The 12,550-nt window shown below is 42.4% G+C and overlaps 2 protein-coding genes across 5 annotated transcripts in view; one reads left to right on the top strand and one right to left on the bottom strand.

Annotated features, from left to right (window-relative positions):
* The first annotated feature begins 2,223 nt into the window (after positions 1-2,223).
* Positions 2,224-6,138, top strand: LOC120406531 (uncharacterized protein C4orf36 homolog). The gene is given in 5 exon segments (XM_039541440.1): positions 2,224-2,249; positions 2,251-2,284; positions 2,286-2,341; positions 4,148-4,302; positions 5,665-6,138. Coding segments are annotated over 5 exon segments (405 nt in total). The 3' UTR covers positions 5,799-6,138.
* A 4,451-nt stretch (positions 6,139-10,589) lies between these two features.
* The window catches only part of PTPN13 (protein tyrosine phosphatase non-receptor type 13), a 211,006-nt gene continuing 209,045 nt past the window's right edge, over positions 10,590-12,550 (bottom strand). For all 4 annotated transcript variants that reach the window (XM_039539642.1, XM_039539644.1, XM_039539645.1 and 1 more), the window contains 2 exons: positions 11,746-11,808; positions 10,590-10,693 (listed from right to left, as the gene is read on the bottom strand). In XM_039539642.1, coding sequence (XP_039395576.1) covers positions 10,613-10,693; positions 11,746-11,808 — 144 coding nt within the window. In that variant the 3' untranslated portion in view covers positions 10,590-10,612. The remainder of the gene's footprint in view (positions 10,694-11,745; positions 11,809-12,550) is intronic.

Here is a 12,550-nt window from a genome sequence, read left to right as displayed (position 1 = left end):
TGGCGTGGACTGCACTTTCAGCAAGTTTGCAGATGAGACTAAACTGGGAGGAGTGGTAGATATGCTGGAGGTTAGGGATAGGATACAGAGGGACCTAGACAAATTAGAGGATTCGGCCAAAAGAAACCTGATGAGGTTCAACAAGGACAAGTGCAGAGTCTTGCACTTAGGAAGGAAGAATCCCATGCACTGCTACAGTCTAGGGACCGAATGGCTACGCAGCAATTCTGCAGAAAAGGACCTAGGGGTTACAGTGGATGAGAAGCTGGATATGAGTCAACAGTGTGCCCTACGGCATTTTGGGCTGTATAAGTAGGGGCAATGCCAGCAGATCGAGGGATGTGATCATTCCCCTCCATTTGGCATTGGAGTACTGTGTCCAGTTTTGGGCCCCACCCTACAAGAAGGATGTGGAAAAATTGGAAAGAGTCCAGCAGAGGTCAACAAAAATTATTAGAGTGCTGGAGCACATGAGTTATGAGGAGAGACTGAGGGAACTGGGATTGTTTAGTCTGCAGAAGAGAAGAATGAGGGGGGATTTGATAGCTGCTTTCAACTACCTGCAAGAGGGTTCCAGAGAGGATGGATCTAGACTGTTCTCAGTGGTACCACATGACAGAACAAGGAATAATGGTCTCAAGTTGCAGTGTGGGAGGTTTAGGTTGGATATTAGGAAACACTATTTCACTAGGAGGTGGTGAAGCACTGGAATGGGTTACCTAGGGAGGTGGTAGAATCTTCTTCCTTAGAGGTTTTTAAGGTCAGGCTTGACAAAGCCCTGGCTGGGATGATTTAGTTGGGGACTGGTTCTGCTTTGAGCAGGGGGTTGGACTAGATGACCTCCTGAGGTCCCTTCCAACCCTGATATTCTATGATTCAATAGAATGGACTCCCATTGACTTCAGTTGGCTTTGGATCAGGGCCAAATGGCAGGTTTTGCTTTATGTGCATGGAAATGGTAATAGTAAAATTGAAACAGGGGTTGGAGACTTTGTTCATTCTACTCTTTTTGATCTCTTCAAAATCAAATAATCCAAAAACTGCAGGCAAGACTGACAAATACAACTCTGTTAATTCCTGGAATAGGTTTTCCTTTTGTTTACATTTAATTCTTCCACTTAATGCACTGCCAGTAAATGCCCAGGTGGAATGGGGTTTCCTGGCTAACGATCTCTTATGTTACAGGTGAAGAGGGAGCAAAAGAGGATCGTGTGCGTCTGTTTCTGACATGTCTGTGTAAGTGAACTGAATCCACTGATCTACCATGGAATATGATTTTCACAGAAAGAGGACAGTAAAATCGGTCTTACAAGCAAGCTGTTATAAAGTGTAAGTGCTAGTTACTACATCCCACGATCAATACACACAACAGTGGTCACTATTTTTTATACAAATATAGATATATACAATATAACATAACATATATATATACACACACACACACACACAATATTCTTATTATATTGTTAATATTATTAAGAGATGGGGACTGGACAGTCCCTGCTCCAAAGATTTTAGTCTAAATAGACAAAGGGTGGGAGGGGATCTGAGGCACAGGGAGGGGAAATGCCTTGCCCATGGTCACACAGGCCATGTCTACACTGCAATAAAAGACCCGTGGCATGGCCACAGCTGGGGGAGGGTCTCAGAGCGCAGGCTCGAATGTCTACACTGCTATTTTTAAACCCGCAGCCTGAGCCAGCTGCAAGATTCAGTGTCGTGAGTTTTGTATCGGAGTGTAGCCCTGACAGAGCTAAGGGCTGGTTTACACTGGGGGAGGGGGGGTTGATGTAAGATACACAATTTCAGCTATGAGAATAGCGCAGCTGAAGTCGATGTATCTTATTTCGACTTACCTCCCTGTCCTCACAGTGCGGGATTGACGGCCGCGGCTCCCCCGTCGACTCTGCTTCCGCCTCTCACCCTGGTGGAGTTCTGGAGTCAATGGGGAGCGCGGTGGGGATCGATTTATCACGTCTAGATGAGATGCGATAAATTGATCCCCGATAGATTGATCTCTACCCGCCGATCCAGCGGGTAGCGTTGATGTACCCAAAGACTAGAACTTCGGTTACCTGACACCCAGTATAGTGTCCTGCCCACTAGACTATTCTGCCTCTTAACAGTTCTTCAGCCTTTTAAAAGTGGATTAAGTGCTTGTGAAAAGTACCAGATTGCTGGCACTGGGAAATAGAGTCCTCTGTCCACAGAACCAGGTGCTGAATGGATACTGGCTTCCTTAGCTCACACACACAGCCATGTGCACCATGCACTTTGTTTTGGACTTAAAAATTCAAGCCAAGTGGGAAGAAAGTATGTACTGGATTGTAACTTACTGCAGGTAAGGGGATATAAGAAATTCCAGCTTATATATTTTGTATTGATTGACAAAAAAATGTATAATGACATAAAACAAAAGGCACAAATATAAACACAAGAGAGCAGAGTTAAGGCTGAGCTTTGAACTTCAATCTTGCATTTCCTGATATGAGTGCCCGAGTTCTCAACCTTAACGTTTCATTATTAGCCCTTGTTTTTAGGGTTGCTCCCCTGTTACTCACAGTTAATTTTAGAGAGCGTCTTTCATACAAGGGAAGAAATGGGACAAATCACACAATGTAGATGCTTTTGCCTTTTACATGTTTTCATCGTTTCTCTTGCTAACAAATTATTTGCATGTATTAAGACGTCAACCTTCTCCTAACTGGCCCTGCAGCAAAATCCTAAGCAATGGCTGGAGTGAGCCTCCCTCACCTGCTCTTCTACTAGCCTGAAATAGGATAAGGATGGAAACTGCTGTAGCCACTTCCCTGCCTCTGCTCTGAAGCAGGGGGATCGGTGTGTGGATGAGTACACCTTCCCCAACTTACTCCTGACCTTAAAGGAAGGATGGTCCAGTGGTTAGGGTACTAGCCTGTGACTCAGGAGGATGCAGGTTTGTTTTCTGTCTTCCTACAGACTTCCTGTGCAGACCTGGGCCCCACATCCCCAAACTGCAGAATGGGGATAATAATATTTCCTCCTCATGGGATGTTGTGAGAATAAGTATATTAAAAAATGGTGGGGCAATCAGACACTACAGCAGGGGTCGGCAACCTTTCAGAAGTGGTGTGCCGAGTCTTCATTTATTCACTCTAATTTAAGGTTTCGCGTGCCGGTCATACATTTTAACGTTTTTAGAAGGTCTCTTTCTATAAGTCTATAATACATAACTAAACTCTTGTTGTATGTAAAGTAAATAAGATTTTTAAAAAGTTTAAGAAGCTTCATTTAAAATTAAATTAAAATGCAGAGCCCCCCGGACCGGTGACCAGGACCTGGGCAGTGTGAGTGCCACTGAAAATGAGCTTGCGTGCCGCCTTCGGCACCCGTGCCATAGGTTGCCTACCCCTGCACTACAGTAATGAAGAGCTTATAAGATAGACAGACATACCTGTCCCCCTAAGCCCTACAATGTGGGAACAATTAAAGAGCCCCCCTCCCCAGCGTATAGGTGAGCTGTTCTGCACATGAATGGCTCCAACCCCTGAATCCTGCCTCCTGTATCTGATGGAAACTTAGGCTGAATGTGAGGGTCCCCAGTGTCAACATGGGCTGTACTTTTCTTTTTGTGTTTAGGAACAAACCAACACACGCTGGTATCATCCGCCATCATATATTTTAATAGGTCCCTGCTAATAGGGCCAAAAAAAGCGTGGCTTTGGAGGGAAATTTTCCATCTTCTCACTGTTCAATGAAGGAATAAAACAGGGCTAAATGACTGTCAGGAATTCTATTTACCTGTCATAAATAATACGGACTAAATTACGTCTGACTTTCTCAGATTGTGTTTTTCTATTAATCATGGCATGAATGAGGGAAAAACTTGACTGAGAGCGTGACTGACTGATCACACTCGTTTTGAAGCCTTTCTTTCACATTTTTTTTAATTCTTCTAACCTTTTTCAATATGCTTATATTTTTATACAAGACTACAGACACTCCCTCTGGTGGCCAAAATAACACCTATCTACAGACAAACCTGGGTGTCATTTGAAATCGCTGGCCTTGCTATAGAAAATGTTCCACAGGTGACCTGAACACTCTGTGGATTTTATGTTTTCATTGCTGTACAAGCCACTCATTCATGACATTTTTGTTGTCACAGGGCAGATGCTGCCGAACTTGCTTTGCTGACAAGGCGTTTGTGCCAGGAAATGGGACAGACAAACCTGAATCTCCTTGAAGACATCCCTTTGTGTCACACTTTAACTCTGCGGCCAGCTGTCACTGTTGAAAGCAAGCTGATCCCATCAGTACAGAGTAAGTTTTCTGATCTGCTTTTTTTGCTTTTTTTTTTATTCAATGTGCTATTTGGAGTGGGAATTGAAATGGCAAAACCAGCTAAATTGCAAGTAACGTTCTTAGCTCCGCTTTTAAATTTAAAACAAGGGAGGCAAGTAGTCTGCACCCTGCTCAGAAAATCATGAAGAAAAAGCTACTTCACAAGACAGAGGATAAAATGTGAGTTCTAGCAGATGTTACCCCTTCCCCCACAACATTGTAGGGTTGTTTAATAATATACATTTTGTTTCATGAACAGTGTGACCCTTTTCCCTCAAAGTCAGCATATGTCTTAAAATCTTCATTGCACCTCTGTTCAACAGCAAGTTGTTTAGGAACCTGATTTTCACTTGGTCAAGCAGTTAACTTCTTTCAGGATTGAAAGGTTTTACATTTACCATTGCTATCTGTTTTCTGAAGTGCCTTCCAGTCTCCTTGATGTGGTGAATTTCAACAATAATGGTCTCTCAGACCCTTGCCACTGACTGCCTTTGCGGTCTTGAGCAAGGCACTTAACATCTGTAAAATGAGGATACTACTTACCTGCATGGTGGGGGCGGGGGCAGGGTCGGGGATTACTTAGTGTTTGTAAAGTACTTTGAAGATGAAAGTACTAAATAATAATACCACCTAGCTCTTATATAGTGCTTTTTATCAGTAGATCTCAAAGTGCTTTACAAAGGAGGTCAATAGCAGTCTCTCAATTTTATAGATGGGGAAACTGAGGCACAGGGATGGGGAGTGACTTGCCCAGGGTTATCCAGCAGGCCAGTGGGAGAGCCAGAAATAGAATTCAGGTCTTCTGAGTCTCAGACCAGTACACTATCCGAAATGCTAAGACACCAGAGGGAGGGGAAATAGAGGGACGGGGTAATACCCCAAGGATTTAAATTATTACATTAATTACATTTAAAAAGTTAATTAAATTAGAAAGGCTTGACTGACAACCATGTCAAGCTCATGCTCAGTCCAGCTAAGGGGAGTGGAGGCCAAATCTGAGCCATCTCAATTTTGTTAGTTAAATCTTCTAAAAATAGTGTTAGAAAAATGAGTGATGGAAAAAAATATCAAATTGAAACTGATCTCAGAAGGAGTGTTAGCTGTGTGGATATGGCTACCCCAAGTACATCCATACTTTTTAATAACCAGTCATTGCTCCTTCTTGTAATGAAAATCCTCAAAGAGAGCTGGTTAAAAATATCCAAATGGATAAAATAGCCAACAGTATGAATGGGCGTGGCATTCTATTTTACCTGAGAGAACCCAAAATTGGGGTTTATATTAAATACAGGTTGTGCCTTAAGGAGATTTCAGTACATTTTTCTCTCTCGCTCTTCATAGCATTGGAGGCTGAAAGGATGTTTGAATCCAAAAGATTGAATAAGATTGACCTTGAAAACAAGACTGCTCAGCAAACTGAGTCTGACCTGAAGGGCACGAGAATTGGTGCAAGAAGGCCAGTTCCACCCTTCTGATGGCCTCATGCCTGGCCCAGATCTTTGAAGCCCTGGCTCCAGTCTCACTCAGGCCTCTTACTCAGTTAGAACGTCTGCCAGTGCCAACAGTGCAAATCGTGGCCTCACTTTGCGCCATTGTAACAGATCATCGCCAGCAAACAACGACCTTCAGAAAAATTCTGCTGTGAGTAAGGACTTCAAGAACTGGCCCGTTACTGCCAGGAATCCTCATGACTCAACACTTACCTGCCTAGCAAGGATGGGCTGCCACAGCTCGGTTTGTAATACACAGAAAAGCTGGATGTAGGAGATGACTAGGTCATGAATAAATTCCATCCTTGTACCAGTCCCTTCACAATCATTTTACATTGTTTCTATTATAAAGCTCCCAGGATGAATATCCTAATGCATCACAAATGGGCTAAGTTCACGATCGACAGAAAAGAAACAAGTTTATGAATCAATCATTTAAAAGGGAATTAGATGCCTAAATACCTTCGAGGATCTGAGCCTTTGTACTTTTAGATATTTTTTCCAATTCTAGAAGAAATAATGAAGCTAACAGCCACGTTACCAGTATTTTCTTGAGATGTAAAATTAATTGTACATTTATTTTTTTAATGTTTGGTAACAAATCGGGTGGGCTGGGGTGGGGTAAGAAAAATATCTTGGAAAAACATTCAGAGCCCAAAACAAGGTTATAAAGTATCATATAGAACAGGGGTGGGCAAACTTTTTGGCCTGAGGGCCACATTGGGGTTCCGAAACTGTATGAAGGGCCGGCTAGGGAAGGCTGTGCCTCCCCAAACAGCTTGGCTCCCATCCCATATCCGCCCCCTCTCCCTTCCTGCCCCCTGACTGTCCCCCTCAGAATCCCTGATCCATCCAACCCCCCCTGCTCCTTGTCCCCTGACCTCCCCGGGACCCTGCCCCTTATCCAATTCCCCCTGCTCCCTGTCCCCTGACTGCCCTGACCCCTAGCCACACCCCCGCTCCCTGACAGGCTCGCAGGACTCCCATGCCTATCCAACCCCCCCATCCCCTGACCCCCCCCGAGAACCCCACCCCCATCTAGCCCCCCCGCTCCCTGTTCCCTGATTGTCCCCCAGTACCCCCTGCCCCTTATCCAATACCCCTGCTCCCCACCCCCTTAACATGCTGCTCAGGGCAGCAGGACTGGCAGCCACGCTGCCCAGCCAGAGCCAGCCACACTGCTATGCTGCCCGGCAGGAGCTCACAGCCCTGCTGCCCAGAGCACTGGCGGCATGGTGAGCTGAGGCTGCAGGGGGAGGGAGGCAGTAGGGGAGAGGCTGGGGGCTAGCCTCCCTGGCCGGGAGCTCAAGGGCCAGGCAGAACATTTCTGTGGGCTGGATGTGGCCTGCAGGCCATAGTTCGCCCACCTCTGATCTAGAAAATGAGATTGTATATGATGTGTTTGTAACTTAGAGTTTTAGAAAAGGATTCAATTCTCAAGAGTATGTTAATTTTGATTTGGAGAAAGGCCTTAAGTGTATCATTTTGGCCTGATTCAGGAAAGCAATTCTATTCAGCACGGTACTTAGCAGGTATGCAAGTGCTTTCCTGAATTGGAGGTTCTCTCTGAGGTTTGCAATAATTTGATGAAATCTTATTTTTTCACTGCTTAAAGGGACACTGCCAAGATAAAAAAAAAAAGACCAAATTCTGTTCTTAGTTAAATCAGTGTCGAATCAGAGTAACTCCATTGACTTAACATGACTGTAAAAGCAGCACTTTGCAATTGAAGTGATTTGTTCTTTGGGCCAAATTCTGCTGTCACATTAGTCTAAATCTAGAATAACTTCATTAGTTACTATGATTTGACATTGTTGAATTGAGGGAGAATTTGACTCAGGCAATGGGATCAGCTGAATAGCAAGGTGCCATTTTTAGAGCCCCCAATCCAAGTTTAATTTAAGACATGTGAGTTTCTGTGTGTCCTGTTTAAAAAAAATAAGCAAGCCCAAATGTTGGGTCTAACTTGAAAGTGACAGTGTAGTCAATTTGTAATCATACTCTCTCAGATATTGGGGTAATTATTAAACAGAACATCTCTCATGCTTCTTAGTTTTCCTCTCAAGATTTCACTAAGAAAGCCATCTAACCTCACTAAAATCAATAGGACTCAATCTATTGACTTCACTGAGGTTTGGATCAAGCCCTAAAGGCCTACTGTGGTCCCTAAATTCCATCTTCAGACATGCAGCAGCACCATATTGGTAGAGAGAGTAGGATGCTTTGTTCTTTTGATTTCGGTTTTTTATCCCCCTTCTGCCATGTGCTCTAAGCTGCAACCTCAGCTGATGGGAGGAGTCCCTTTGCATGAGCAATAAGAGTATTTAGTCCTTTTGTTGATGTTTTATTCATCCAGATGTAGGAAGTTTCCAGATCCAGCCCTATCCCATCTCCTTCAGGGCGGGGGCGTAACAGTTTCTGTAGGAGAGCTGCTCCTCACACTAATTACCCTCCTCTCCTATATGGCGAATAAACTGCGTGGCAAGCAGCCTTTTAAAGCTTTTTTAAAAGTAGGTTGCGCAACCAGGAGCCAATCACGCTCACTGGTGGGAAATTAAAAAAACACACAAAAACAAACAAACAAAAAAGCAGAAGCCCATTCCCCATGGGCAATCCCCAGAACAAGCAACAGGCCACTTAAAGAAATGAATAGGCAATTACGACACAAAGAAGTCTAATTAGGCTTGCTGGGTGCCACCCTGGCAGCCTTCACCTCAGTACCATCATTTCATTTCCTAACAAGCCCCAAATGCTGCATCCACTGGTTAAGTCAAAACAGTAACTAGCATTTTTGCTGACTCTATTCATTTGCTTTACATTAACTACACGGCCCATTGACAACTCCATTCCTGAAATATATGAAGTCTTCATTTTTTATTCCTTTCAGAATGGTATATTGTTCCACAATATGACCTAACCGTTCAATCTCTCTTCCCTTTCTCATGAGCTAGCCTGAATTGTTCCATCACACTTGTCGGCCTGGCTGCACATAAGTAATTTCTTAGTGAGCATAATTGGGAAGGTGAATGGAAGGCTAAGTTGCAAATAGGGGCTTGACAAACAGTATGCTGGAGTCAGGATGTCTGTGCTAGCTAAGATAAGCACCAACACCTTGATGCTAGGGACTAAGGACAAGATAAAACTGGAATGTAAAGATCAGGTTCCACGGAACAGCACGTGGACAGAGCATGCTGCACAGGGATTGGTTCCTGCACAGTAAGAAAGCCACTCCAAAAATATGTGGTGTAATATATAGCAAATACAATGTAATGTATATAAAGGAAGAGGGAGGCTGTGTAATTCTGAATGTGTGGTATGCCTGGGCCATACCCATCCCCTCTGCTTGAGTCTGATCAACTCAGTGTAGCTTTGCTGTGTGACAAATAAAGGACCCTGCATGATGAAATCCAGAGTCGAACTGAGTGTTTTGGATCCCAGAGAAGAGAACTGGATGGCGTGTTCTCCCAGAACTGGTGGACAAGGTGTTCTGGATAAGCCAAATGGAAAAGGTCTCAGAGGGAATCCCAACAACACTACACTGCAGCTTAAGCAATATATTTCCTCAGCTCTCATGGTTCACTGGATACTGGATATGCCACGTATGATTTCTGTAACAAGGATGATCGTTCTATTGATGAGACTAGAGAAAAAGCTCTAATTATTTTTAAGCTGGGCTGTTGCAATGTCAATTAAAATGCCCCGAGTCTCAGTTTTGGGATACAAGATCTCTGCAGGCTGATAATTTGGGAATGAAAGATTGCATATTCACAGGTCTCTGAGACCGGTTTTTACCTTGAAATGTGAGATGCAGTGCAACTGCTACTTAGTACACCTTATCAGCATAGGTTACAGAGTACTGTTCCATACTGAATATATGTTGTTTTCTTAAACCTGCAACAACTAAACACACACTAGCTTTGGGCAGGGGAAGAAATGGAAAGTAAGATAAAAGGTATATGTCCAATTGATTTGAAACATATGGTGCTCAGAAAGCTCAGTGAAGATTGCAGTGTAAGGACAGACAAACAGACATCTCGTGGACATAAACACACCTACGTACATTTTAAAATGTATTTTTATTTACACAGTGGAAATGCCTAATCAGCTATAAGTTTAGGCACCTGATAATTCAGCTTTTTTTTTTTGTAAAAGTATATAAATATATACATGAAACTCTTATGAAGTAAACATTATAAACTGTGATACTTACAGTAAACATTCACTACTCTTTTCTAGGCTAATAGGTGTAAAGTTTGTAAAGCTTAAATACTGATTTCAAGTATCCCCTGTAAAATTGCTCTACTATATCAAAATGCTGAAAAAGAGAGATCTGCTATAAACAAGCTTTTAAAATAGATGAATAAAATGTCCCTGTAAGAAAATCCACCAGGATAAAATACTGCCGTATTTTCCCACCCTCCTCCCACTGCAGCAGAAACAAATACTAAAAAATAGTTGCATACCCACAGAAGGCATTATTACAATTTTTAATTAAAACATTTTTACTTCAGTAATTTATCGGAGAATAAGGAAGCTGCAAAAATGCAACTTTATTAAATATTATTTTTCCTGGTACATAAAGAACCCCAAAACTATGGGATGGGGGAGTAGTGGTACTGCACTGTCTTGCCCTTTACCATGTACTATAAGTGGCATGAAGGACAGACTGCATAGAAGAGATGGTTGATAGAGAATGAAGATAAGGACTGGAATAATATTGGCAGAACGAACAAAATATGCAGGAGCCTCTGCCTCTGTTGCTTTTTTTTTTTTTTTAAAGCACTTCAGGCTCTGGTATTTTATTTGCCTCTCTTCTGTTCTTCAGCTTGCAGATGTTTCAGGACATAGAGGACAACTTGATAGCAGAAAATGTACTGATCCTGTGAGAGGAAGAATCAAACATGTTAAACAGAATGTTCACACTAGCTAAACAAAGTGCCTCTACCTGTACTTCACAGGTGGCGCAGTTCCTTATTTGAATACTAATTCATATAGTTTATTAACGAGAGAATATGACGAGTGAATGTTATGAGACAATGCTTAAAGAGAACAAGGGGGTCAAGAATGAGCTGCCCAGTTTTCAAATGTTCTCCATGTGGATTTGCCTCCTGGTTAATATTTAGTTTGATTCGTAATCCCACCATCACCACCACTACTTTGTCCTTATATAAGATCTGCCATCTGCAGACCTCAAAGCAGCTCACAAATGAGGAAAGGGAAGCACCAAGGAGTGAAGTGACTGGACCAAGGTAACACAGCAGGTCAGTGGCACAGCTAGGAATAGAGCCCAGGTCTGTGATACAACCTCCCAGTTTACAATGAGGATACCACAGAGTTTGGGTCTATTTTTGGGTAATTCTGTATTTTTTATTAAATAAAGCTGGAGAACTCCCTGATTCACTGCCTTCTCTAGGTTCAGGTTAGGAGGCTTTTTCAACCTTTTAGTCCTAAAAGTCATTCATCCAATTACCATAATGCTATGGATAACACCAGCAGATAAAATGCAATTGCTTTTTTAGCCTTTGTGCTATTACTTCCAGTTGGAATAAAGTAAGTGCTTCCAGAATGGAATAAGGGGTTTAATGCAAGAATTCTAGAATGAGACTGTCAGATCTTTTATACAGATTAACACAGTTCACTACATGTAAATTTGCACACACTATATGTTGTGTTGCATGCCCTTGTATTTGCATGTTGTGAAGCTTGTCCAAAATTACATTCATTGTTATGAATTCTGTCCCTATATTAGCATTTGATTTCACTCCAGCAACACTGAGGTTGAGTTTATGGGGTACAAAGTGAGTCATTCTACAATATTTCCTAATACAGACATCTAGCACAATCTATATGCTTATCACAATTTTTTGAGAGATCAGAAATTCAGTTAAAAATCTTTATTAAAGTACAACTTGGTAAACCAAGGTAGACATACCTCCGTCTGAACCATTCCATGTCTCTGTAGTCTCATTGTACGCACCAAATCAGAAATGTCAAACTGCCAAAAGCAAACAGACGGTGGCAGCAAGTGAGATGTTATAACAAAAAACAACAACAACAAAAAAAAACCCCACACACATACAGGAAAATACACCTGTGGCACAGCAGGGAAATTGCATTTTAGTCTAGTAGACAAACATTAGTCAAACGCCAGTAAATCCACCAAGCTATGGACATACAGTAGAGTATACGGAAAGCATATAGTATAGCCAGTACCAGTGCAATAAATATATGAGGTGTGAGTGCATCCTCTACTTTTCCTTTATCTTTCATTTTACCTGCTCGACACACCCTTATACTCCCCAGTCTTCATTCTACTAAAGCTCAGTCTGGAAGGGTGCTGCACACTCTGGCCCTAAACCAGCAAAGCACTTAAGCATGGGCTCAATTTTTAAGTATCTATACACTCCCTTTGGCTGCCATGGAACTATGAAAGTGCTCAAAATTAAGCATGTATGTACATGCTTTGCTGAATTGGGCCCTAATGTGCTGCCAATACACTTTATTTTATATCAAGATGATAGGAAAGTGATTGCTCCATGAACTGGTGGATGGGACGACTTTAAAACGAGGTTGCCAGTGCCCTTCTGTGGACAAGGAGTACATAATCTCTGTGAAACATGGCATGGCATCCTAAATCCTGTTACAAAAACTCTTTTACTACATCACTGACTTAGGTTCAGGCTTAGGAGCTGAAACAGTGACCTCTGTTGGTTTTGCTTTATTGAAGCCTCCTTTGT

The sequence above is a fragment of the Mauremys reevesii genome, linkage group 5 (assembly GCF_016161935.1).
Source record: "Mauremys reevesii isolate NIE-2019 linkage group 5, ASM1616193v1, whole genome shotgun sequence".
Lineage (NCBI taxonomy): Eukaryota > Metazoa > Chordata > Testudines > Geoemydidae > Mauremys > Mauremys reevesii.
This window is presented reverse-complemented; position numbering and strand designations above follow the sequence as displayed.